The sequence below is a fragment of the Ailuropoda melanoleuca genome, chromosome 10 (genome assembly GCF_002007445.2).
Source record: "Ailuropoda melanoleuca isolate Jingjing chromosome 10, ASM200744v2, whole genome shotgun sequence".
Taxonomy (NCBI): domain Eukaryota; kingdom Metazoa; phylum Chordata; class Mammalia; order Carnivora; family Ursidae; genus Ailuropoda; species Ailuropoda melanoleuca.
In genome coordinates, this window is record NC_048227.1 from 36117638 (window position 1) to 36142372 (window position 24735).

Genomic DNA, 24735 nt, shown 5'->3' on the forward strand with positions numbered 1-24735 from the left:
AAAGGGTTGAAATAAACAGCAATGATGGTGCCATAGAAGAGAGAAACCACGGCCAAGTGGGAGCCACAGGTGGAGAAGGCTTTCCATCTTCCCTTTGTGGATGGGACTCTCAGGACAACACAGCTAATAAGGACATATGAAGCCAGGATGCAAATAAATGGAGCGATCATGATCAGAGAACCCTCGGTCAGAATCATCATCTCATTGAGGTGTGTGTCGGAGCAGGAGAGTTTCAGGAGGGGCGTCACATCACAGAAGTAGTGGGGGATGGCACTGTCTGCACAGAACGAGAGTCGAGCCATCAGCAGGGTATGCAACAGAACATTCAGATTGGCGATGACCCATGACCCAGCGACCAGCAGGGCACAGAGCTGGTGGGTCATCTTTGCTGAGTAGCGTAAGGGGTGGCATATGGCAACGAAGCGGTCATAGGCCATCACAGCCAGGAGGAAATTGTCCATGTCCACGAACATGAACACAAAATACATCTGTGTGAGACACCCGGAAAAGGAGATGGTCTGAGTCCCGAGTATGTGATTGGCCAGCATCTTGGGGACAGTGGTGGAGGAGAAGCAGATGTCCACAAAGGACAGGTTGCCGAGGAAGAAGTACATGGGGACGTGCAGGCGGGAGTCCACGCCGATGGCCAGGAGGATGAGCAGGTTTCCCAGGACCGTGGCCAAGTACATGGTCAGGAAGGAGGACGAAGAGGAGCTGCTGCTGCTGGGGCTCCTTGGAGAGCCCAAGGAGGAGGAACCCAGAGAGCCTGGACTCGTTTGCCCCTCTCATGGGCTGGAAGCCTGAGCCCAGAGGCAGATAAAGCAGGAAAAATTCAGAAGCCTGGAAAATGATGGTTAAAGTGGAGCAACTAAGAAGACCGCAAGGAGAAAGGCTGTGTGATATAGATGAGGCATTAGAACCTTGTTCCCTGTGTTTGGCCAGTAATTTATAGCCTTTTCTATGCCACTATTCTTTCATTAGCAAAATGAGGGCAGTGCCTCTGGAAGGACATTGTGCCTCTGGAAAGATTGTGACAATGGCTTTATCCATAAATTCTTTGTATGTTTGAACTTTCTATCATGACCATGTATCTTAAATAGTGCCATAAATCACCATAGATATAAGAACATTAATAGACATGTTAATATTTACAATGAGCTGGAGAACAAGTAAAGTGGTTACCCTAGGGACTGACCTATAGTAAGCATATATCTTAATATATGGATATTGATGTCATTATTGTCATTAGTGGTGTTGCCTTGGAGGGCATTTTTCAGTTCCATTATCTCTAATCTGGACATGTTACACATTCCTAACATGTTTGTTCTGAGGATGAGATCAGTGATCAATCAATATGATAATATTGTTGCTGCCGCTTCCCGGGCTCACATTTTCCAAGCACTTTACAGAGCTCTGAGCCAGCCCTTCTTGGTTATGTCCACTGAGCTCCCTCAGTCTAACTTGTAAAATGGAAATGGAAATGACCCAGAGTTATGGGCAGAAACTTGACCAATTGGTTTTCTCCACAGTTCAGGTCTCATAAACATACAAGACATATATGGTCATGACTGGGTGATTGCAAGGGACTCTTGATGGTGTCAGAACTGTTTCTTGGCTCCACTTTAAAAGAAGGTGTAGTGAGGAGCACCCCCGCAAAAGGTTTACACCTTAACAATCAGTTATTGATAAAGTCCAACTGATCTGAATCTTACCCCAGAAAGAATAGCAGTCATCACAGTCACCAGAAGTCCCAAGCTTGCTTCACTTTTCCAGACCTGGCCAGAGATTATTGGTTTGAGGGAAAGGGACTAGTCATTGGAGTTTTCAGGCTAAGTCTGCTTGACTAAGGGCTGGAGTATACAGACTCAACCCTTGGTGCAGGAAGCATGTTTGGGGGAATCAGAGGGCCGGGTCTTTACAAGAGCCTCCGTGGCCACTAGGGCCATATTCCCTAAAAGCCTCATTAGAGACAAACAGCAAGTAATTGTCCCTTCTTCTCCTTGAGCTCTTTTGGATCCAACATTATCCTCCATAATAAAGGCCTGCCTTCAGAGTTATGTTATTGCTGTTTTAGGGCTTGGTAACATTGGAAATAATGGAATCTTGGGGAAAATCATTAGCAACAATTTTTCTGCCAGGGAAAACTCACACTCCTAGCTGCGATGGTGTCCTTGTTAGGAAATATACATAGTGCTGTATATGAATTAAGAAAATAACCTTTGGATTCACACAGATGTGCACTTACTTCCCAGATCCAACATTACCAGTTGTATGACTTTAAGAAATCTATCAACCTTCACAGAATCACAGGATAATAGTCACCTTACACAGTTGTGCAGATTAAATGAGGCAGTTTATGTTAAACATCTCATGACTCCTAATCTCATCAATGCACTGAGTTTAGAGCATGTCCACTACATGGAAGCTAAAGGTATTAAGTGATATTTACAACCTTCACTCTCAGCTCAATCATCTATGTTCTGGATAAATGTCATTTGGAAATAGCGTCTTGTGTTTATCTTCATATGGCTATAGTCGTTTTGATAAGGGGCCAGTTACAAGTTTTTTTATTCTATATGTAATTTGGGGGTAAATGGGGTAGAATAGAAACCACTGTTGAGTCCATTTATAAATTAGTGTGACGTGGATGCCAATAAGGAACATAGAATTTCTGAGTCCCATGGTTATCACTCCATAGTGCTGAAGGCAAGATCTGGCTTTAAGGTGCCCATAAAGCTTTCGATCTTGTGCGCTATAAAGTTTACTTTCCTGAATTGATAATATTGAAGGGTTACTAATAAAAACCACACACCTCGATCAGAAGTGGCAGTTGAATCACTAAAGAAAATGTCTTCTGGAAACCAGAGTGCGAGTCTAAGTGATCTTCCACTTTGGGCTATTTATGAGCAATGTATTCTTCATGCTGATTATGACGTCTCAATAAATGTTCCCCTACTCCCACTAACTCAACTAAGAACTTCAGGGTCATGAGTCCTCATGTGTCCACCAGACACAAGTTATTGGTTATCAAGTTCTATACATTCTATCTCCAAAAACAGGCCAAAAAACACCTCACAATGTTAATTATCAAGCATCTGTGCAAGAGGGGAAAAACTGTCACTGGATTACTAACGACATTGTTTGAAAGTGATAGAAAACTAACTCCCTATCAGCTTAAGGAGAAGACTCTATTGGTGGATGTAATTGAAAAGTCCAAAGTTCTTGCAAGTTCCAGGCGGGGCTAGATAAAGGGACCCAAATAATGACATCAGGACCTGTATTTCATTTCTTATCTATTTTGTCTGTTTCTGTTTGACTTCATTCCACAGACGGCCTCTCTCCATGTAGCAGACAAGACGGCCACCAGTAGCTCCAAACCCATATCCTCCTAGACTAGCAATCACTGGGCACAGAGGACTTCTCTCTACCAGTGTTTTCTTTTTAAATTTTTTAAAAAGATTTATTCCCTTTTGGGTGTAGGCACTGTGGGGTGGTACAAAGTACAGAGATTTGGAATGAAGCTTTGCAGTTTTTTTAAGTAAACCTTACCCCTGACTTGAGGCTCAAATTTAGGACCCCAAGATCACGAGTTGCATGCTTTATAGCCAGGGGCCCCACCAGTATTTACTTATTAATTCCAGGCAAGAATGTGATCATTCCTTCTTGGACTCATGCCCAGATCTGAACCAACCACTGTGGATGGAAGAGTGGGTGTTCTGGTCACCCTGGGTCATAAACCCAGTGCATGCCATGTGAGAATCCAGTGATGTACATTATCATCAGGACTAAATGAAGGAGAGGAGGAGTTTCCCAAACGGATACAAAGAGTGGAAATGGGAAGGAATGTCCTTGAACAAAAAATCTAGTTACTATGATCCATAGTTGTTCCATCAGCTGAGTTGAACAAAGGATTGGAGAAGGAACACTTAAGACAAAAGGATAAATCAGTAAGCTGTCTTTAAAAGTTAAGGTGAGGGAGGCCTGGGTGGCTCAGTCAGTTAAGCATCTACCTTCAGCTCAAGTCATGATCCCAGGGTCCTGGGATGGAGCACTGAGCCTCCCATGGAGCCCCTTGCTCAGTGGGGAGTCTGCCTCTCCCTCTGCCTCTCCCTGTGTTTGTGCTCACGAGCGCTCTCTCTCTCTGCGTCAAATGAATAAAGTCTTTAAAAAAAAAAAAAGATGATACCCTCTAGTTCCGGGTATTATGCTAAGTGAAATAAGTCAATGAGAGAAAGACAATTATCATAAGATCTCACTGATATGTGGAATTTGAGAAACAAGGCAGAGGACCATAGGGGAAGAGAGGGAAAAAAATGAAACAAGGTGGGGCGCCTGGGTAGCGCAGTCGTTAAGCGTCTGCCTTCAGCTCAGGGCGTGATCCCAGGGTGCTGGGAGCCCCCCATCAGGCTCCTCCACTGGGAGCCTGCTTCTTCCTCTCCCACTCCCCCTGCTTGTGTTCCCTCTCTCGCTGGCTGTCTCTCTCTGTCAAATAAATAAATAAAATCTTTAAAAAAAAAATGAAACAAGAAGAAACCAGAGAGGGAGACAAGCCAAAAGAGACTGTTAATCTCAGGAAACAAACTGAGGGTTGCTGGAATGGAGGGTGGGAGGGACGGGATGGCCGGGTGATGGACACTGGGGAGGGTATGTGTTGTAATGAGCACTGTGTATTGTGTAAGACTGATGAATCACAGACCTGTACCCCTGAAACAAATAATATATTATATGTTAATAATAATAATAATAAAGATAAAAAGCTCTGTACAGCAAAGGAAACAGTCAACAAAACTAAAAGGCAACCTATGGAATGAGAGAAGATATTTACAAATGACATATCAAATAAAGGGCTAGTATCCAAGATATATAAAGAACTCAACACCCAAAAAACAAAATAATCCAGTCAAGAAATGGGTAGAAGACATGAACAGATATTTCTCCAAAGAAGACATGCAAATGGCCACCAGACACATGAAAAAATGCTCACGTCACTTGTCATTAGGGAAATACAAATCAAAACCACAATGAGATACCACCTTACACTATTCAGAGCGGCTAAAATTAACAAGACAAGAAACAACAAATGTTGGCGAGGATATGGAGAAAGGGGAACCCTCTTACACTGTTGGTGAGAATGCAAGCTGGCACAGCCACTCTGAAAAACAGTATGAAAGTTCCTTAAGAAAGTAAAAATAGAGCTACCCTACAACCCAGCAATGGCACTACTAGGTATTTACCCCAAAGATACAAGTGTAGTGATCCGAAGGGGCACCTGCAGCCCAATGTTCACAGCAGCAGTGTCCACAATAGCAAAACTGTGGAAAGAGCCAAGATGTCTGTCAACAGATGAATGGATAAAGAAGATGAGAAGATGTGGTGTGTGTGTGATGGAATATTACTCAGTCATCAGAAAGGATGAATACTTACCAGTTACATCGATGTGGATGGAACTGGAGGGTACAACGCTGAGTGAAACAAGTCACTCAGAGAAAGATAATTATCATATGGTTTCACTCACATGTGGAATATAAGAAACAGCACAGAGGATCATAGGGAAAGGGAGGGAAAAGTGAATGGGAAATCAGAGAGGGAGAAAAACCATGAGAGGCTCTTAACTACAGGAAACAAACTGAGGGTTGCTGGAGGGGAGGGGTGCAGTAATTGGGTGATGGGCATTGAGGAGGTCACACAATGTGATTTATACACAACTGATAAATTATTGAACACTACATCTGAAACTAATGATGTTCTATATGTTGGCTAATTGAACTCAAATTAAAAAAAGAAATATAGAAAAATCATAGAACTAGGTAATCTTCATTTTTCATCTCCCAGTGAAATAAATGTTTGAGGGGCACCTGGGTGGCGCAGTCATTAAGCGGCTGCCTTCGGCTCAGGGCGTGATCCCGGCGTTATGGGATCGAGCCCCACATTGGGCTCCTCCGCTAGGAGCCTGCTTTCCTCTCCCACTCCCCCTGCTTGTGTTCCCTCTCTCGCTGGCTGTCTCTATCTCTCTGTCAAATAAATAAATAAATAAAATCTTAAAAAAAAAAAAAGAAAGAAATGTTTGAGACAATGATTATGAAGGAATGTTAAAACAATATGTAATAGGTTGTTGGGGAACAGGATATTCACATAGTATCAAATCATATCACTTTACAGGTTACTTGCTAAATTCAAGGGGGGGGAATATACCAGTATAAGAATTGCTTTTATAGGGGCACCTGGGTGGCACAGCGGTTAAGCGTCTGCCTTCGGCTCAGGGCGTGATCCCCGCACAGCGGTTAAGCGTCTGCCTTCGGCTCAGGGCGTGATCCCGGCGTTATGGGATCGAGCCCCACATCAGGCTCCTCTGCTATGAGCCTGCTTCTTCCTCTCCCACTCCCCCTGCTTGTGTTCCCTCTCTCGCTGGCTGTCTCTATCTCTGCCAAATAAATAAATAAAATCTTTAAAAAAAAAAAAGAATTGCTTTTATAAAGTCACTACCACGGACTATCTTTTCCAGTGACACAAACTTTACCAAGTTATCAAATAGCATCACTAACACCTCCAATTCTAATGCAACACCACAGGATTTATCGAAGCCTTCTCTTTTTGCAGTTCTACCAATGAGAAAACTGGTTCCCTTTAGCCTCAATATATTAACGTATTTGTTCAGCCCTCTGCACACAGCCCATTTCCTGACGCCCCCCCCCCGGCTGCCTTCTAGGTTGGCCATGGCAGGCCACCCTGTCCTGCCACCTGGCCCTGTGCGAAGCTAGCTCTCCTGTCAGATTTCAAATGAGAATTGTTTGCGCCAATATTTATAGGCTTGATTCTCTAGACCAGTGGCTCACAACCATGAGACAGTGGACATGTGGAGACACTTTTAGTTTCCCCACAACTTTGGGGAAATGACTGGCATCTAGAAGATAAAGGCCAAGGATGCTGTTCAACATTCCACAGTGCACAGGATGGCCCCGTAAAACAGGGAATGATCTGGCTCCCAAAGTCAAAAATGCCAAGATCGAGAACAGAATACATCTAATTCAAATGATACAGTACTATGCACATCATCTTTCTGAGTCTTGCGAACTTAAGAAGTTTCGTTCAAGGACGTCTACTGGGCATGGATTTAAGGAAAGTCGGCTTCCTCAGCCTTCTGCTGCCTAGTGCGCAAGCAGGAAGGGACGCCTACGCCCACCGTGGGACTGGACCCCACGACTCATGCTCTACTGACTGAGCTAGCTGGGCACACGACTCTGCCATTTCTCCTCAGAGAAGAGCGTAAATACCGTTGGCACGACCACCAGGACAGAGCTGGGGTAGGACTGTTGGCTGGAGAAGCAGAGCCCACAGCAGAGCAGGATCTGACCCAGGTCTCCTGGTCAGCAGGCGGCTCGGGGACTCTGCCAGCCAGGATCCCGAGGCGGGACTCAGCAGCAAAACCCACCCGCAGGAATGCACCCCCAGCTGGGAACCTTCGTCTTCCCGCAAGTTGTGGGTTCCAGAGCCCACCCAACATACCCAAAGCCACTGGCCTCACAGAGTCATTCGTTCACCCACTGAACACCTACTGTAAGTATCTACTGGCAATACAGCAGCTAGCAAAATGGATTTTTTAAAACAGAAGAAGAAAGGGAGTCGGATTCCAGATGAGGGGAAGCTGCTGTTCTTCATTTTGGTCTTCTTCCTCACCAGGCTCGATGCCTACAGCTTAACAGAGCACACCAACATTTAACCTGAACAGGAAATGCATTAGGCGCCTTCTCCCGTTCGATTGACCTCTCCCCTATTTTGATACCAGCGCTGCTCACTTTCACTATTAAAAGAAAAGAAAAAAAAAAAAAGCACTGGAGGTGGCTGCTCTGAGATTTGATTCTGGACCCCGCACACCTGAGCAAGGACGCAAGCCTGGCATGGCGTTTCTGAGGGCACAGGACCTTCGGGTCACCGGAGTGCTGGGTTACACGGCAAAGACAGCATTGACTAGACACCGAAATCCTGGACTGACACCAAGACTCTAACAAGGGCCTGGAGGAACTATAAAAAGTCACAGCAGTAACTATGTTGAAACAACAGAACTCTGGGCAGAAAATCACCCACAGTCTTAACCCAGGTCAAGTCAACCCTATCGTTGGCCCATGTCACCTGGATTCTGTCCGGACGCCCATTCAGTTCCAACATTCACCTCTCACAGGGGCAACCCCTGCTCTCCACATTTTCTGTTCGCCTTTTGAGCTGTATACTTAGCATTTTGCTAGTCTCCATTTTCTCCGCTTGCCTGTGTGGCCCTGAGCGTTCACAGCCTTTCACACCCATTTCTTTTCTGGGCACTTATGCAAAAACAACTGGGGTTTGGTAGTTACTGTTTGTTTTAGAAAAACCGAATCACATGCCTCTCCTAGTGGGATATCCCAGGTCAAGAGACAGAGGTTCTTTTTGAGGTTCAACAATATGAACAGTATGTTACTTAGCCAACTTAATCTTGCACACGCGTCACTACGTCTAACACGGGATTACAGAAGTGTGGAGAGCAGACATAGGAGTATATTGCTCTTTCCCTTGTGATTGGGGAGAAGACAAGCAAAACCTCACTGTTACTTTAAGGATGGTGGAAACTACTTTGAGTTCCACAGGTTTTCCCCTCCCTTGTGCTGTAGGTCTTCCTGTTCTAAAACATCCACTACACACCTAAAGGGTGGACCTGCCCTACTACCCCAGGTGGGACTCGAACCCACAATCCCTGGCTTAGGAGGCCAGTGCCTTATCCATTAGGCCACTGGGGCAGCGGCCCGGTCACTTGCTTAGTGTCTAGAAAGGGTTCCACAGATAGGTTTGGGGACCTACTCAAAACCAGGAACAGCTGTGAACGAATCAAACCAACAAACGCCCCCTCCCCGCAGAGCTTCTGTGCAGACCGAGCAGTGGCCCTCCTCTGCCTGCGCTCCTGCGGCTCTTCGCGGGGTCTGGCTCTTCTGTTTCCTCCAGAAGTCCCACGCTCAGAAATGCACTGGATTCTCCTTCGGATGAATGGATTTAGAGAGCAGTAGGGGACTCCGGCTGGGTCAGTCAGTGGAACATCCGGCCCGACCACCGGGCTGCGTGGCTGATAAGCCTTCGGTCCTCTCCAGGCCCAGCTTGACCAATGACCCGGCAGAGCGCAAGGCTGGGAGGAAGAGGGTGCAGGACCCACACAGCGTGCAGTGGGGAGATGACCCCTCCAGACCCCTGAGGCTCACCCGCAGGCCAAAGTCAGAGCCTCCTACACTGCAGCCTGGGCCTGGGCGCCCCGACTCCAGGCTTGGCCAATGTCCAGGAGACAGAGAGAGCCCGGAGGATTCTATCCTGGACCGTGCATTTCCAGGCTCAGGTGCCAGAGCTCCTTGGGGCCTGTCTGAAGCTGAAAGCTCGAGTATCGTGGACACACCCCCTGCAATTTTCCTTGAAATTCACTGTATTCACTGAGGTTTGTAATTTATTCAATGGTTAAAAAAAAAAAATCAATCAATCAATCAATCAGCAGAATCCGAAGCCTTTTAAAATTCTCTCCCCATTCCCCTAAGAATTCCCGGGACCTCAGAGCCTCCCCTTGCCACACCTCCAAATTTATCCTTTATCATTCGTGCAACAGGATTATCTAACGCACAGTCCATATTTGAATTTCCTCCAATAACGCCCTGAGAGCACACTCTGCATTAGTGGTCATGTCTTCTAATGTCCTTTGTGCCGCCGGTCCTGGCAATCTGACCACAGGCCCAAACGAGGAAGCGGCAGGCAAGGGGCTAGAGCTGCCATCCGTGAGACTTCAGAGGAGCTGATCTGGGAGGGAGGGGACCGCCACTGAGAGAAACGGATGCTGTAGACACAGAGTCCTTGTTGGGAGGGGGCGTTGTCCTTCTGGTGCACAAGGTCTCCGCATTCGCATTCGCTCGCCTCTTATTTAAAATAATCTGCATTTTAGCAGCAGGCGGGAGAAGGAGGCCCAAAGCAATACGCTTTCCAGAAGCAGCTGGAGGCCCGTGGGGGTGGGACGGGTGTATTTCTGTGCATACTCATCTTTCGGGGGCACATATTCAAGAAGGATCTCAGGAGCAGGTCCTGGGTTCTGCCTTCGGCTCGCCGGTTTGAGGAAATTGGCAAATGCCCTGGGTGTGACCGCGGCTTGGGGATCCGCACACCCCTCTGCTTTTCCACCAACATTTAAATGTAGCCAGGAATTTTTTTTTCCCCCTCTCGCTGCTTTTAAGTGTGCTTGTTTGTTTGGAATAGCCAACATTTTCCACTATTTTTAGCTAAAATGTTGGTCCCCCAAATCCCGCCCATTTGTGTTACCGGAAATCATGAGTCTTTCTTGGAATGTTTTTCTTCGTAGTAATTCCTTAAAGCTGTTAACAATTTATTCAAACCAATAAGTAAAGGTTTAAAAAACAAGAACAACAACTACTTTAGGACAGAGATGGTTCCCTGGGAAATCTAACTCGACAGGCAGCCTCGGGGGCCTGCATGGGCGCTGGAAGAAAGAGGACATTCAGCCTGAGCTACACCCCCGGCCCACCGTTGCCGGGAAAGCGGGGACCTGCGCCCTGTATGGAAAGCAGCTCTTAAGGATTGAAACTCTTTAGGGGTCAAAGTCAAACCCTACCTGGACCTCCAATCTCCTGGACCTCAGAGCCTGACATTCAGAGAGGGGCGCAGGACCCTAGTCCTGACCACACTCAGTCCCCAGGCCGCAGCAGGACCGGGGCCGGCCTGGAAACGCCCAGGTGACGAGGACAGGATAATGGAGGGAGGAGGTGAGGAAAGAAAAGGGAAGAGGGGAGGAGGGCCCAGGCACCTCCTCAAAGTGGGTCACGCCTCCCCACCCCCAGTAGTGCTGGCGGATAAGTTCCCAGGTGCTCAGCAGGGAAGTGCTGGACTTGAACCCTCAAAGGGGTGACTTCGAGGTTGCATTGCTTCTCTTGGATTCCCCTTTCCCAAACCGGCCTTGGACTACACCTGACACAGCCCCAGGAGGAGCGCCCTGCCCCAGGGTTACCTGCACTTCTGGAATCCTAGGACTCCAATTAAATGTTTCTAAAGTACCCGGAACCAGCTGGAGGGTTTTAAAGATTTTCTTCTAATCCTTTCCTGCATTGTCCCGTTTCGTCGCCCAAAGGCTGAGGTCTGCCGACAGTTCCTCAATCTCTAGTAGGATGAAGTTATTGTAACAAAAGAGCCAGGGCTCGTCCGGGATTTGAACCCGGGACCTCTCGCACCCTAAGCGAGAATCATACCCCTAGACCAACGAGCCATGGAAGCAAGTATTTCCAGCTCTCATTATGACTTCGTGGCAACCCCGGGGGTTGGGACAAGCAGGATTGAGGAAGTGACGTGGGGAGAAGATTCAGATTTCAGACCAGCAGGGAAAGGTTGAGCTCAGGAGCTAGTGGGTGCAGAAGAAGCCCACAGAGTGGGGAGCAGCCCGCTCGTGCCCCCCAATCTGGTGGCCCCAGCGCTCACAGAACAACAAGCCCCCAGCCAGGCAGAGGGTCCATGCGTCCCTGCACCACCATGGGGTCACTTCTTAGACATTCCTAGCAGTCGCGAGCATGCGGCTCACACAGACTCTGGGGCAAAAGCCAGCCTTTCCCCGGGGCAGCATTGCCAGTCTTTCGATTGTAGGTCACTGGGACGCCTTGCGTGGAAACGCTGCTGCCCTGTGGCGCGCCCAAACTGCTCCCTAATCGTCTCCTACCGAGTTTCGTGCTCCAAACCAAGAAAACAAACCGCCCAACGTGGGGCTCGAACCCACGACCCTGAGATTAAGAGTCTCATGCTCTACCGACTGAGCTAGCCGGGCACTCACGGACAGCTTCTGGAGCTGGTGGGCTGATGTGAAGGTGATGGGAACTGTGCTAAGTAATGAATTGGACCTGCGCACCAGAGGCGGGTCAGTAGGGTCCCACCGGAGCGGAGCTCCCCGCAGCAGCAAGGGTGCTGCAAGTCCAGGATTTCCCTCACCTTCCCATGGCCTCTAGCTGGGGAACTGGCCTGGGCCCGGTTTCCGCAGGGGCAGACCTGGCGACAGGCGCAGGAGGAGCAGCCCCAGCAGCTGGGTGCAGGGGGGACAGAGCGAGGGGCGCAGGGGAGAAGGCCTAGGACAAGATGTACCAGTTAGTATACCTACTGATGCCTGGACGGACATCTGGATTATTTCCAGGTTTTTTTGGCTGTTAGAAATATGTAACAGCTATAAACATCAGAGTACAGATTTTTGTGTGAACATAAGTCCTCACTTTTCTGGGACAGCTACCCGAAGGTGCAACTGCTGGGTCCCATGGTAGTTACGGGACTTTGTTTTTTAAAGAAACCGCCACAGTGTTTTCCAGAGTGACTGGACCGTTTTACATTCCCATCAACAATGCGTGAGTAACCCAGCTTGTCTGAGAAAATGCTCAATAGAGAGAAAGAGCATCAGCATCCTGTTGCATCTCCAACCTCAAAGAAAACTTCAAGGTTTCACTATCAACTATGAAGTTTACTGTAGTATTTTGTAGATGATTTTGGCAAGTTATGGGTATTATCTCCTTTTGCTAGTTTACTAAGCATTTTAAAAGTCATGAATGGAAGCTAGATTATATTGAATACTTTTTCTGAATTTGTTGCCGATAGCAATAGATTTTCTAATGTCAAATCAACTTTCCACTCCCTTGGATAAACTCAACTTGGCCGTGGTATATTATTCTTCTTATCTGTCATAAAATTTGGTTTGCTAATATTTTAAGATTTTACATCCATTTTCATGAGTGAGATTATAGACTATGGCTTTAAAACTATTTTGCATATTGCCTATGGTTTGTTTCTTTAAGGTAGGCTCCTTGCCCAGCACAGAGCCCAACAGGGTGCTTGAACTCACAACTCTGAGATCAAGTGTCAGATGTGCAACATACTGAGCCACCCAGGGGTCCCTGTGTTTAGTTTTGATACCAGAGTTGTGCTGGCCTCCTAAAATGTGTTGTGGGGTACTGTGTTCTTCTGTGAAAGATTTTGCGTGAGATAAAAAATTTTGTTTCTTAAATGTTTGGTAGCATGCTCCACTGAAGCCATCTGAGTCGAGAACCTTCCTTGGAGGATAGTTTTTGACTATTGATTCACTTTATTAGTTTTAAGATCATTTACATTCTTGTTCCATTTTGATCCCATGAAGGCATGTTTTTTAATTTTTAAAAAACATGTATTTCTCTAAATTTTCAGAAAGGTATTTAGCATATGCTTTCATTATTTAAGTTATGCAATGACTTTGAAGTCATTCTTAGCCCTGCTTTGCGTTGCGTGTCCCTTCCTTTATTTCTTAATCATTTTTTTGCAGATTTATCAATAACCCAAGCTTTGCCCCCAGATTTGCCTACAGAGTGTGTCATTAATCTCTATAGTATGCTTGTTTTCTACTTCATTAATTTTATATCTTATTTTTTCCCTATTCTAAATTCTTTGGGTTTATTTTTGCTGTTCTTTTTCTAACTTCTTGCCATTAGTTTTCAATCTTTCTATTATATGCACTAAGGCTATCAATTTCCCTCTAACTACGGCTTTAGCTATATCTTACAGGTTTTGGTATGCAGTATTTTCATCATTTACTTCCAAGTATTTCTAAATCTCATTGTAATTTCTTCCTTAACTCATGGAATTTTTAGAAGTGTGTTGCTTAATTTGCAATCATATTGGGAGATTTTAGGGTTTTATTTTTGTATTATTTCTTACTTTTTTCCATCTTTTTAAACTGTTATACACATCTATTGAATTTTGTTTCAATTTTTGTGTATTTTTATTTTTAGAAAAATTTAGATCTTTTGCAGTCTTCTGGATCATTTTACATAGCTTCTGTTCTCAAAGATATTTTAATTAGTTTTCATTTATTTATGCATAGTAAGAATAGTTGTATTATATCTGTATCTAGTAATCTTAGCATCTAAAATCTTTGCCATTTTATTTCCATTGCTTGTTGTTGCTTGGTTATTGCTCATGGTGCCTTATTTCCTTGTTGTATTTGTTTTGTGAATTGCCCATTTTCCTTGTAAATTTCTCAGTGTAGGGCTTTCTGTGAGATCTAGAATAAAAGTGTATTTCTCCACAGACAATTGCTTACTTTTGCCAGGGGCTCAAGGACTTACCACATCATTCGTTAATTTACCGTTTAAATTAAATCTTCTACTTGAGGGTTGTGGTTTTTTTTTTTTTTCCCTCCAGTTGGTCCTCAAGTACACAGAATTGGATCATTCATGATCCTTAGTTCATGGCACACTCTCAAACTCACCATCCTAAACAAAATGGAAGACCATGCCACTAACAGTTGTGCAACACCATGGTCCTCTCCATTGCCACATTCTCCTGATTCCTTCTCTCCAGCGTAACCATCCTTCCAATCCTGTTGGAGGCAGATGCTCTTGGCACACCTTGGCATTCTTCTTTACACACACACACACTGAAGGCATCTGCTGGCAAGCACTTGTGACTCCACAGAAGGACTTTCCCTGGGCCCCTGGGCCTGACAAGGGGGAAAGGCTGGAGGAGTTAATTCCCTTCCCCTGAGTCCCACTTTCCTCTCAGGCCCAGGTACTGAGGGAGTGTTTTATAGGAATTCAATGCCTGGATGCATCGCAGCCTCTAGGTTCAGCAGAACAGATGTCCATCCCTGTAGAGCTTTTGAACATGGTTTGCTAGGGTTTAGTCTCATGTGTGAGAGATTCTCTAACACAGTTTTAAAGTGTTAAAATCTGTTTGACATTTGGGCTGATGCAACAAGGAATGGGGACATAACTACATGGGATCATAGCCTCAGACCAACAACATATCCACTATTGTTCTTCAAGTGCTTAGATTTTCAAGCTTTCCTGTGTTGGCGGGACCCCGTCCACTTCTCGCTCTGCAAAGCTGACCCCAGTCTACACAGCTGGAGCCCCAGAAAAGAGCAGAGGGGACCCCAACGGGGCCTGGCACTGTGGGTCAGGGCCCTGGCAGGGGAGAGCCCCAGGAGGCCAAGCCCAGCTGACGGGTGCCGGGCTTGGCTTCTGTAGGCCCCTCCAGCCAGGCTACAAACGCCAAAAGTCCACGGCCTCTCGAGCTCCTGGACTCCTGAGCCCGGGACTCTGCCGCGCCAAAGGCGTCGGTCTGGAGAAGAATGGGCTCCCAGTACACAGGGAGGAAAAACCTCTTTCTCCCACCTCGGTGCCTCAAACTCCACTGACAAAGTAGTATCGGGAGACGGGGCTCCGGCGACGGGGCCGCAATTAAATTTTTAAAAGCAGCGGTGGGCGGCACTCTGCTAGCTTGAGGCCTTTTCAAAGTTACCTTTCCCGGGGTGGAGCTTCGGCATGTGGCGCAGAGATCTCAGGCTAGAGCTCTGACCCACAAAAAGGAGGGCTCGTCCGGGATTTGAACCCGGGACCTCTCGCACCCTAAGCGAGAATCATACCCCTAGACCAACGAGCCACGCTGAAGTTGGTTTCCAGATTTCCCTTTATGACCGTTGTGGCATCCGGGGCGGGACCCGCAGAGCAGCGCGCGGAGGGGACTTGGGTTTCAGACTAGTGAAGAATGGCGAAGCTGGAGAATCCGTGCGCGTGGAGGGAGCCCAGCTCTCCCTGAGCCCATAAAGTGGGGAGCGGGTCCCGCGGGCCGCCCATACGGTGGCCTCGCCACTGAAGGGCGGACGGCCACCCGGCAGGCGGTCAAGGCGTCCCCACGCCGCCCTTCGCCCTTCGGTCCCGCTGCAGGCGCTCCTCCCGGCTGCCAGCGCGCTGGCGCAGAGGCCGGTGAGGAGCTCCCGTCGGACCGGGCAGCTGCACCGCTCAAGAGCTGAGCGGCGGCGCGTGGAGGGTGCTGAGCCCAGGTCACTAGGAAGTCCTCTTTGGAAAACGCCGCACCCCCACGGTGTGGCACCCAGTGCGTGCTTACTAAATGCGTGCGGAGTGCATGGAAGAAACAGCCGCCACCATCTGCCTCCGCCTCTTGCCCCCGCTCCTCCAGGCTGCGCTCCCCTCTCCCGCCACTGGCAAGATCAAACCGAGAAATCCAGTTTCCGACGTGGGGCCTACAACCCAAGAGGCTGACGCTAAGAGTCGCTTTGTTATGCTGACTAAGCCAGCCGTCCTGCCCTAGGTGCCATCCGACGGGAGGCGCTGGCCCCTGGAGGGAGGTGGATCAGGCCACGAATAAGACCCCGGCCGGCGCAGGGATGCCCGCCCCTGCTCAGCAGGGGTACGAGGCGGGTCTTCTGGTCCTCAGGTAGTGGTGAGGACAAGGACCCCGCCCTCGGGGCAGCGGGACTGCGTCCGGCGGTCGGGGGTCGGGTTCTAGGCACTCTGCTGTCTCTGTGTCCTCCCCGTGTCCAGGCGTGACCCAACCCGCGAGGATCCGGCAGATCTGGAAGAGCGGGTTCGCTTTCTACTGTCTGACCATCACCCCTCCGGATCCATGGCGCGAATTTCCTAGCGCTCTCATCTGGGAAGGCCCCGGGGAACGAAGTTCTACCCGCAGAATCCCGGGTCTCGCTCCCTCTCTCCCACAAAAAAAAAAAAAAAAAAAAAAAAAAAAAAAAAAAAGGCAACTTAAGAGTAGGGCTCACCCGGGACTCAAGCGGGGATCATCTCGAACTAAGATGACTCGTACCCCTACAGCAGCCCACGATGCACTTTCCCGTATTTTAAATAACCCCCTCCTACTTCCCGGAGTAGTCCCCTTTAACCCGGTTACCGCGGGATCCCAGCCTCAGGAGATACATACTGTCTGCGTCTGTCGGAGCCCTAGGTCCCTCACGGGCTGAGCCATCCGGAGCCTCAGCCTGGTGGGCGCCGTACTCCGCTGAAAACGTGGAAGGGAAAAGATGGACGCATGGGCTCGTCCGGGATTTGAACCCGGGACCTCTCGCACCCAAAGCGAGAATCATACCCCTAGACCAACGAGCCGCCACACTTCACTTCCTCCCCCTTGTGCAGCTGACGCACGCGGAAACGCCGACCGCACCCAATAGCTCAGTTGTTAACGTGTGCACCTGTGAAGCCGGCTCTAGGCGTTCGCGGGTTCGCAGCTGCTGTCAGCTTTCAGACAGAGGGCTCGTTCTGCCACCTAAATCAACAAGCTCACGAACCAATCCACGTGCGGCCCCGAGCTGGCCCAGCTGCGGGAAGACCGCCCAGCCGCAGCTCAACAACCCACCGCTTCCCAATTACGCGTCCTGATCACCGCAGCGCGCAGCCAGGCTGGGATCCAGAGGAGAGAGAATCGCAGCAGTGCCCACGGTGAACTGCGGGGGGCACAGCTCGCCCGCAGTCGGTCGCAAACCGGGAACGCTGCTCTGCCCCCAATCGGCAGCGCCTATCTTCCTGGGCTGAAGCCCTCTAAATTGGCCCAGGACCGGGAGACAGAGCAAATATGGAATTCCCAAACTACCGAATATTGGGAATTGGGACCCCCTATATCCCTCTACTTCATTGATACCTAAATCAAACTCTCCCCCCTTAAGACCCCATGAGGACTGGAGCGTGGGCAGCGCTGCTGAGAGAGGAGAGGTTGGCAGCAAAAGGAGTTTCCAGGACTATAATCCTCGCTTAGAACGCAAGAGGATCAAATCCCGGAGGAGCCTAGGTTTTCAGACTGTCTTGTCTTTTAATTAGGGACAGCCTGCTGTGTTCCCAGAGGAGGAAAACCCTTGTGGAATTCCTTCCCGGGGACCTGCAGGGAGCGAGGAAGTCCTTGGTGTCAGCGTTAAAGTGCACTGGTCCTTCCCCTGTCCTGGGTGTGGGTGCTGGAATGGCTACTCTCCCTGCTCTCNTGGAATGGCTACTTTCCCTGCTCTCAGGAACGGGGGTCCAGAGGGGCAGATGCTTTGAGGGCAGGAACCAAACATGGCTTCCTAGCTGAGCAGGAATCTGCCTTTATCACCTCACACATTGTGCACCCAACAGCGCACTTTTCAGGCAGGAGTGGATAGCCGGGAGCAGAGAAACAACCCATGTGGGCGGAAATCCTCAATGCTTGCAGTGGACAACAACGGGCAATAAAAGATCTAACTGATGTGAGGCTCAAAGCCATGACCCTGAGAATAAGAGTGTGATGTCAGCGGAGCTAACCTGGTGACCATATGGGTGTCTTTGCTGAATCTCCGCATTAAAGCTGAGTCTCTAATGTGGGCAACACTAGGATCTGGACCAGACTGTGGACAACATTTCCAGCCTCATACATCACCCTCGACCCTGACCCCAAAGGTCAGACGCAGGCTGAGACCCCTGATGGTGCGAGGCGCCAAGTTGGAGTCCAGTCCTTCTCTGTGCCTTGATGAAATCTAAGGTTCACCTGTTGATGCCCCCAAGTCCCAGCACACCCTGAGGCTGCAGGAGGACGGTGTGTCAGCTTGAGGCCACTCCAGGAATATGGAAGCCTGAGCCTCTTTCTCAGGGGGATGGAAAACAGGCCTGATCCCTCAAGTCCTCCCTCATTCCCTCGAAATATTTTGTTGAACTCCAACACCGAGGTCAGCTCTTGGGATCCAGCTCCTTGAGTGGCACAAAGCCAGGGTCTGCCAATTTGGGACAGGAGGCCACTCAGGTCCGAGGGGTCAGGAGGAGTGAGAAGTGGGGAGGCAGGAGAGGAGAGAATTAAGAGGGGCCCCACGGGGCGCGTGGCACAGCAGTTAAGCGTCTGCCTTCACACTCAGGGTGTGATCCCGGCATTATGGGATCGAGCCCCACATCAGGCTCCTCCGCTGTGGGCCTGCTTCTTCCTCTCCCACTCCCCCTGCTTGTGTTCCCTCTCTCGCTGGCTGTCTCTATCTCTGTCAAATAAATAAATAAAATCTTAAAAAAAAAAAAAAGAGGGGCCCCAGAACACCTGGGCTTCCCCTACCCCAGAGTTGCCTGGTTCAGGATGGTGGGGGGTGGGCAAGCAGACTGGAAGCTCAGACAGGAGTCAATGCTTCAGTCTCAAGGCTCTGTTCGAAGTGCTTTACACAAAATATAAGTAATTTAATATCCCAAAAAACCTTTGAGTCATGACTGTGATCATCCCCACTTAACAGATGGATAAACTGTTGTCCTTGAGAGGCTGGGTTTTGTAGGTCCAGATCTGTGGAGTCCAATTGGAAAGAGTGGAGTCTAGTCCTGTAACCCTCCTGCAATCCTAAAAGAACTGCCCAAGATTTGTGTTCTGCACCTTCTGCACCTTTCATATCTGGGGGAAGGCATAGATAGGCAGAGCCAAGCCTAGAGGGGCAGGTCCATATAGGTGGGGTCAAGGTTTTTCCCTTAGGGACTGGGCCTCCCTGCCTCACCCATAGGCACGAGTCCGCTTTGGGTCAGTCAGATCAGTCGGTAGGGCCTCCTGCACCTCTCACACTAAATGAGACACATATCCTACACCTTCTCTGTGGGCGGGTGATAAGGTTGTCATATCACAGGGTAGGCTCAGATGGGGGTGTTGGGGGGGAGGCATCAGAACTTGCACCTGGGAACCCAGAGGAAGAGATGATCTGTCTCCAGAGGAGAAGGGGAGTGGGCACAGGGTCAGGCAAGAAGGGGCCACTGACCCAGGAGGCAGTATTCCATTGTCCCACTAACTGAGGGTCTGCTGTCACACCCTGCTTCTGTCAGAGAAATAGACTAAGATTTCAAATGTCGGCAGCCCTGACTCCAGAGCCCCAGTGAAAAGACAGTGGCCAGTCTGCTCCTCCCAACCGGCCTGGGCCCTGAGCATCTGTCTGCCAAACCCTCGAAGCCCAGCATGGACTCACACCTGGAGCCCTGACCCTAGACACTCCCACAAGGTGGGAACCAGGTGGAGGGGGCTGAGGGTCCTCCCTGGTCCACCTGCTTCCTGGCCGGTTCTGCTTCCTTTTGAGACTCCCCTACTCTTATCCCCACTAAGGCTGCTGCCCTTGGAGAAGGGTGAGCTGAGGCTCTTATCTCAGGGACATGGCTTGAAGTCCACCTTGGGCACACCTTTTAGGGCCCTGGACCTGTGGGTTTAACTGAGGCCTTCACCTAGACACTCTGTTCAAGCTCCGAGCTTGAACAAATCTTACCATCTATGGTGAGGCCCACACCAACCTGGAACCCATAAAAGAAAATAATCTAGATGATACCCCAAGACGTGGCCTCCTAGCATTTTCCAGATATATTCTATTCAGACCCACAGGAGTGAGCTGCCTCCCCTTCCCCCAGTAGCCCTGTGTAACCCCCTGGCCCTGCAGGGATGGAGAGTGAAAGCCAGGAGCCCAGGTGATGGTGAGGACCGTTCAGGGAATAAGGAACGGGTACGTTTAAAATTAAATCTGACCGCAGTGACAAGTGCCAATTTCTGGGGCCCTCTGATCTCCCTGCCCACATGCAGGTGGCCCTACTCCCTCTGTGCCCACCTTTCTTACCCTCCTCTATGAGAAGAGAACACAGTACTTGGGTGTAACCCCTAAAAAACAAAACTCCCAAGGTAGAGAAAATTCCTCAGAATGTCTCCTTTAAAAGCAAGAGTTACACGCAAACACGGTGTTCTCTTCTCCTCACAGAACAAGCAACCAGGAAGTTTGTTTTCTCAGGCAGATCTCTCTAAACAGGGGTAGGACTTGATGAAAGCCTGCTGCGCCCAAAATGTAGACCCCGCCCAACGTGGGGCTCGAACCCACGACCCTGAGATTAAGAGTCTCATGCTCTACCGACTGAGCTAGCCGGGCGACATGTACGCAGCTCGGGAGCTCTGTCCTTTGTTCTGAGGCCTCAAGTGACTTGGCTGCAGAGGTTCTGGGGGTGCGACCCGAGGACACGGAGGACCTGCCCCCCCCAGGCCTGGGAACGCGGTTCCAGTCACTGAACCGTAGACGACGCGCCCCCGCCGCCGCGGCGGAGGAACGGTGCCACCCCCTCCGAGCTCGGACAGACTCGGCGGGCTCGCGGGCTGTGTTTGGGGTCTGGGCTCACCGAGTCCGCACGTTGCGGTGCGACATGGGGCCGCGCCAGTGCGAGGGCGCGGGCGGAGGTCCCCAACTCTCCCCCCACCTCGTTCCTTGTCCGCAGGGGTCGGGGTCCTTCCCACCAGGGTCCCTCTGCCCCCTCGGCGCGACGCCTCGGAGGGAGGGGCACTTCTCCCCAGCAGGAAAAAGCCGCAGCGACCACCTAGCCTGTGCCGGGACACCTTCCCGGCTTGCCTCCACCTGAAGCCAACAGAAACTGGACATTTGGGGACGCCCAAGACTCGGGCGCACGGACAGTCGCCCCCAAAACAAGCACCGTACCTTAAACCAAAGAGCCAGGAGACGACGACGTTTTCGGTCCTTGGTGACTCCTCCTCGCCCACCTCGCCGCAGGGGAAGGGACCTGAGGGCAGTTCTAAACGAAGACGCAGCACAGCCAAACGCCGGAACAGACGTCGCCCTGAGCGCGCTGCCCCTCGCAGCTTGGGCGCGCGAGACACGTGGCGCCGCCCACGGGCTCCTCGCTTCAGTGAGGAAGGGGGCGGGTCCTGACGCGGAAGCCTGCGCGCCACGAGCGTGCCCCGGTGGCCTAATGGAGAAGGCACTGGCCTCCTAAGCCAGGGATTGTGGGTTCGAGTCCCACCCGGGGTAGAGTGATTCTATTTTGGCACCTCTGTGCTGGGTGGTTTCTGTTGTCAGCCACGACGGAGCGCTGAACCTCCTAGGACGCCTGAGGTTGGCGCACGGGTGTGTCTTTACACCCGTGAAGGTGATAAAAGGAGGGACCTGGTGGGCGCTGGGGAGGGAGCCCACCGGAGCTAGCTGGGTGGGGGGGGGCGTCTCACAGAGTGGAAATCACAGGCTGGTTTGGCTGCTGATGGGCGGAGTTGAGCCCACCACCCATTAGCCCTTTGGATTAATCCTTACGGCTTCCAGGTAAAGGGCTGAGGAATGGGTCCTAATCCCTGGAAACTGCATGGGGGGGGTGGCTTTTCTAGCACTTTGGAGGTTTGGGGGGGCAGGAACAGAGTTAATAGAGAGTGGAGAAAGACCTATGGACCATACCTGGCAGATCTTCTTCCCAATCTGGGCCCCAAGTCAAGAAAGAAACATCTAGAAGAGGACAGTCATACATACCTTCAAATTCTGAGCCCTCTGGGGTCCCAGAGTAACAATCCCAAGAGAGAATTCTAGACTCCCTTCCCCAAAACCCCACAACTCCTTAGAGGAGGATCCACCACGGGTGGCTCTCTTCATTGAGAAACACGACAACCGGACCCCGAGGAAAATTCTTCCACCAACAGCCTTGCCTGTTGGACCAGGACCAGGTTCTAGTGTCCCCTAGCAGAGCTGTGTCCCTAAGTCTCGCCGGTGGGGTGGGGTGTGGCACCGAGGATGCAGAAGTCCCGAAATTTCAGGTGTCCACCACAGGGCCGGACCCTGGTGGTGACAAGAAGCAAGTGGGAACATGATCTGACCTCTGATATTTCAGAAGAAGCATGGAGTGAGTCATCCGGACAGAAATCAGAACGCTGGAATTCACAATTAGTGTCCAGTTAATGACTTATTTGAATCAAGTTTGAGGGTGGGGGAGACTTTGTCTTTCCCTCCCTCAGGCTTGGGGACCAATTCGGCCACAAACCAGCCACGCAGCCCATCTGTGGAGTGGATCCGGGTCCACACCCAAACATCAATGCCAGCCGCAACCCTTTTTGGCGCCCCCACACACACACACCCCCGCACTCCTCGGCAGCCCCTGCCAGGCCCCACGCATCTTTGTCTATACCAACCCCAGGTGGCAGCCCATTTCCTCACGCCTTGTCTGGGATGATGGGGATGGGGGAGGAGCGGGATAGGAGGTCGTGGGACCACCTGTCCTCAACCCCAGACCTTTCCGGCTGCACTGAGGCTCTCTGTGCCTGGAGGGGTAGATTCCAGGATCGGCCACACCTCTCTCAAGGCCTGACTTGCCCCGGACTTTTTGGCACCCCCCTAAGTCCTGTGATTAGGTGGGGGTTGCTGAAGTTTCCAGGCTCGGTTAAACCCTTCGTTTCAAGACTGTAGAATTGAGCCCCACCTTGGACATTAGATTTTGAGAGATGCCGCTGCTGATCAGCCGACTTTAACGTTAATCAATCCCCCAATTGCGGATGCCGACACCTCAGATTTGGTGCTTCTGTGAACTACTGGATCCAACACCTGTCTATACCCGGTGAGGGAGGGTCTTCTGTTTTCACAACACACACACACTGCAAAGACCCTCACAGCTGGCGGAGGCCAGAGACTCCCACGCTGGACCTCGGCTCTTGGTTCATTTTGCCCTGAACAAAGTCTACATTTTGAGAGACCTGACCCGGGAGAGGGTGCCTGATCGATCGTTCCCGGTACCGCACCCGCCGCAAGACTGCCATGAAAGAATTGTCAGGGATTTGCATCCTCCCTGAATATAATGCAGGCAGCACCACTCTCGGTAGCTCTCAATTAGGTCCTCTAGCCACAGCCGGCACATGACCCCGGAAAGGAAGGGGGGAATGGGCATTGGCTTCTTCCATTAGCTGATGTTCTCAGCGATTCCCTAGCACTCTGAGCAATAAATGGGCCAAGCATTGTCAATGCAGATCTTGATGCGGGTGCTTAGAACTGAGAACCCTTTCTGAGGTTGGGAAAAATGGGATAGGCTGTGGCCAATGAGCCCAGGAAAAAGGCCAGTGTGGAGCTCCAAACCCAGACTGGGAGAGAGCTTTGCGGTCTACCGAGTGCGCTAGCCAGACACTGGAACTTTTCTGCTGCTCTTTAGGACAAAGAGGAGCCTCAGCCTCACTCCCTCTAGAAAAGCAAAGTCCTGGAGTGAGACTCAAATCCTTTGCTTAGCCCTGAGCAAAGTCTAACCATGGACCAACTGTGCTTATGGCTGCTGAGGACATCCATCCTTTGTGGACCCCAATATTGAGTGTCTGGGTCCTTGCTTTTTATGGTTTCCATCCCTGGGCAGTCTATGAAGCAAAGAGAAACCCTCTCCTAGGCCAAGTCCTAGTTCCATCTACCTAAGTTTAAAAGCAAGACCCTAGGGGAACATGGCTGGCTCAGTCCAGGGAGTATGTGACTCTTGATCTCAGTGTTATGAGTTCCAGCCCCATGTTGGGTGTAGAGATGCTTAAAAAAAAAAAAAAACTTTAAAAAAATCTTTAAAAAATAATTACATAAAAGCAAAACCCCCAAAAGATAAAACTGTTTCTTTTTTTTTTTTAAGATTTTATTTATTTATGTGACAGGGAGACAGCCAGCGAGAGAGGGAACACAAGCAGGGGGAGTGGGAGAGGAAGAAGAAGGCTCCCAGCGGAAGAGCCCGATGTGGGGCTCGATCCCAGAACTCCGGGATCACACCCTGAGCCAAAGGCAGACGCTCAACAACTGAGCCACCCAGGCGCCCCAGATAAAACTGTTTCTAAGAAATTTAACTGCATCCTAGAAAAATGCTCAAGAGCATGTGTAGGATACAAACATGCCCAGCACCCAACAAAGTAAGACTATAAACATCTGGCATTCAATAAAAAATTAGCATACATGAAAAGAAGCAGGAAAATATACCCAAAGTCAGGAAAAAAATAAATTAACAGTCACTATTCAGAAATAAAGCAGATGACAGAATTAGTAGACAAGGATATTAATACACTTATATATCCAAGAAGCTAGAGAAAAGATTGAAAATGTTAAGTAGAGATGTGGAAGCTATAAACAAAAAATAGCCAAATTAACTTCTATAGATAAACTACAATATTTGAGGTAAAAAGTACACTGACTGAGATTAGTGGCAGATTAGA

General features: G+C 49.8%; 1 protein-coding gene and 7 non-coding genes across 8 annotated transcripts; 1 reads left to right on the forward strand and 7 right to left on the reverse strand.

Moving 5' to 3' along the window:
- Positions 1-5: 5 nt before the first annotated feature.
- LOC100477240 (olfactory receptor 1F1) lies at positions 6-21362 on the reverse strand (the record flags this gene model as incomplete). Its single annotated transcript, XM_034669578.1, is given in 3 exon segments — positions 6-698; positions 700-840; positions 21236-21362. Coding segments are annotated over 2 exon segments (783 nt in total), but the record flags the coding sequence as incomplete, so codon positions are not given.
- TRNAR-CCU lies at positions 8693-8765 on the reverse strand. The gene has a single exon. It is a non-coding gene; the product is annotated as a tRNA-Arg (tRNA).
- TRNAP-AGG lies at positions 11198-11269 on the reverse strand. Its single transcript has one exon. It is a non-coding gene; the product is annotated as a tRNA-Pro (tRNA).
- TRNAK-CUU lies at positions 11746-11818 on the reverse strand. The gene has a single exon. It is a non-coding gene; the product is annotated as a tRNA-Lys (tRNA).
- Positions 15376-15447, reverse strand: TRNAP-AGG. Its single transcript has one exon. It is a non-coding gene; the product is annotated as a tRNA-Pro (tRNA).
- On the reverse strand, positions 16851-16922 carry TRNAP-UGG. Its single transcript has one exon. It is a non-coding gene; the product is annotated as a tRNA-Pro (tRNA).
- On the reverse strand, positions 20605-20677 carry TRNAK-CUU. The gene has a single exon. It is a non-coding gene; the product is annotated as a tRNA-Lys (tRNA).
- A 130-nt stretch (positions 21363-21492) lies between the features above and the next one.
- Positions 21493-21565, forward strand: TRNAR-CCU. Its single transcript has one exon. It is a non-coding gene; the product is annotated as a tRNA-Arg (tRNA).
- Positions 21566-24735: the final 3170 nt, after the last annotated feature.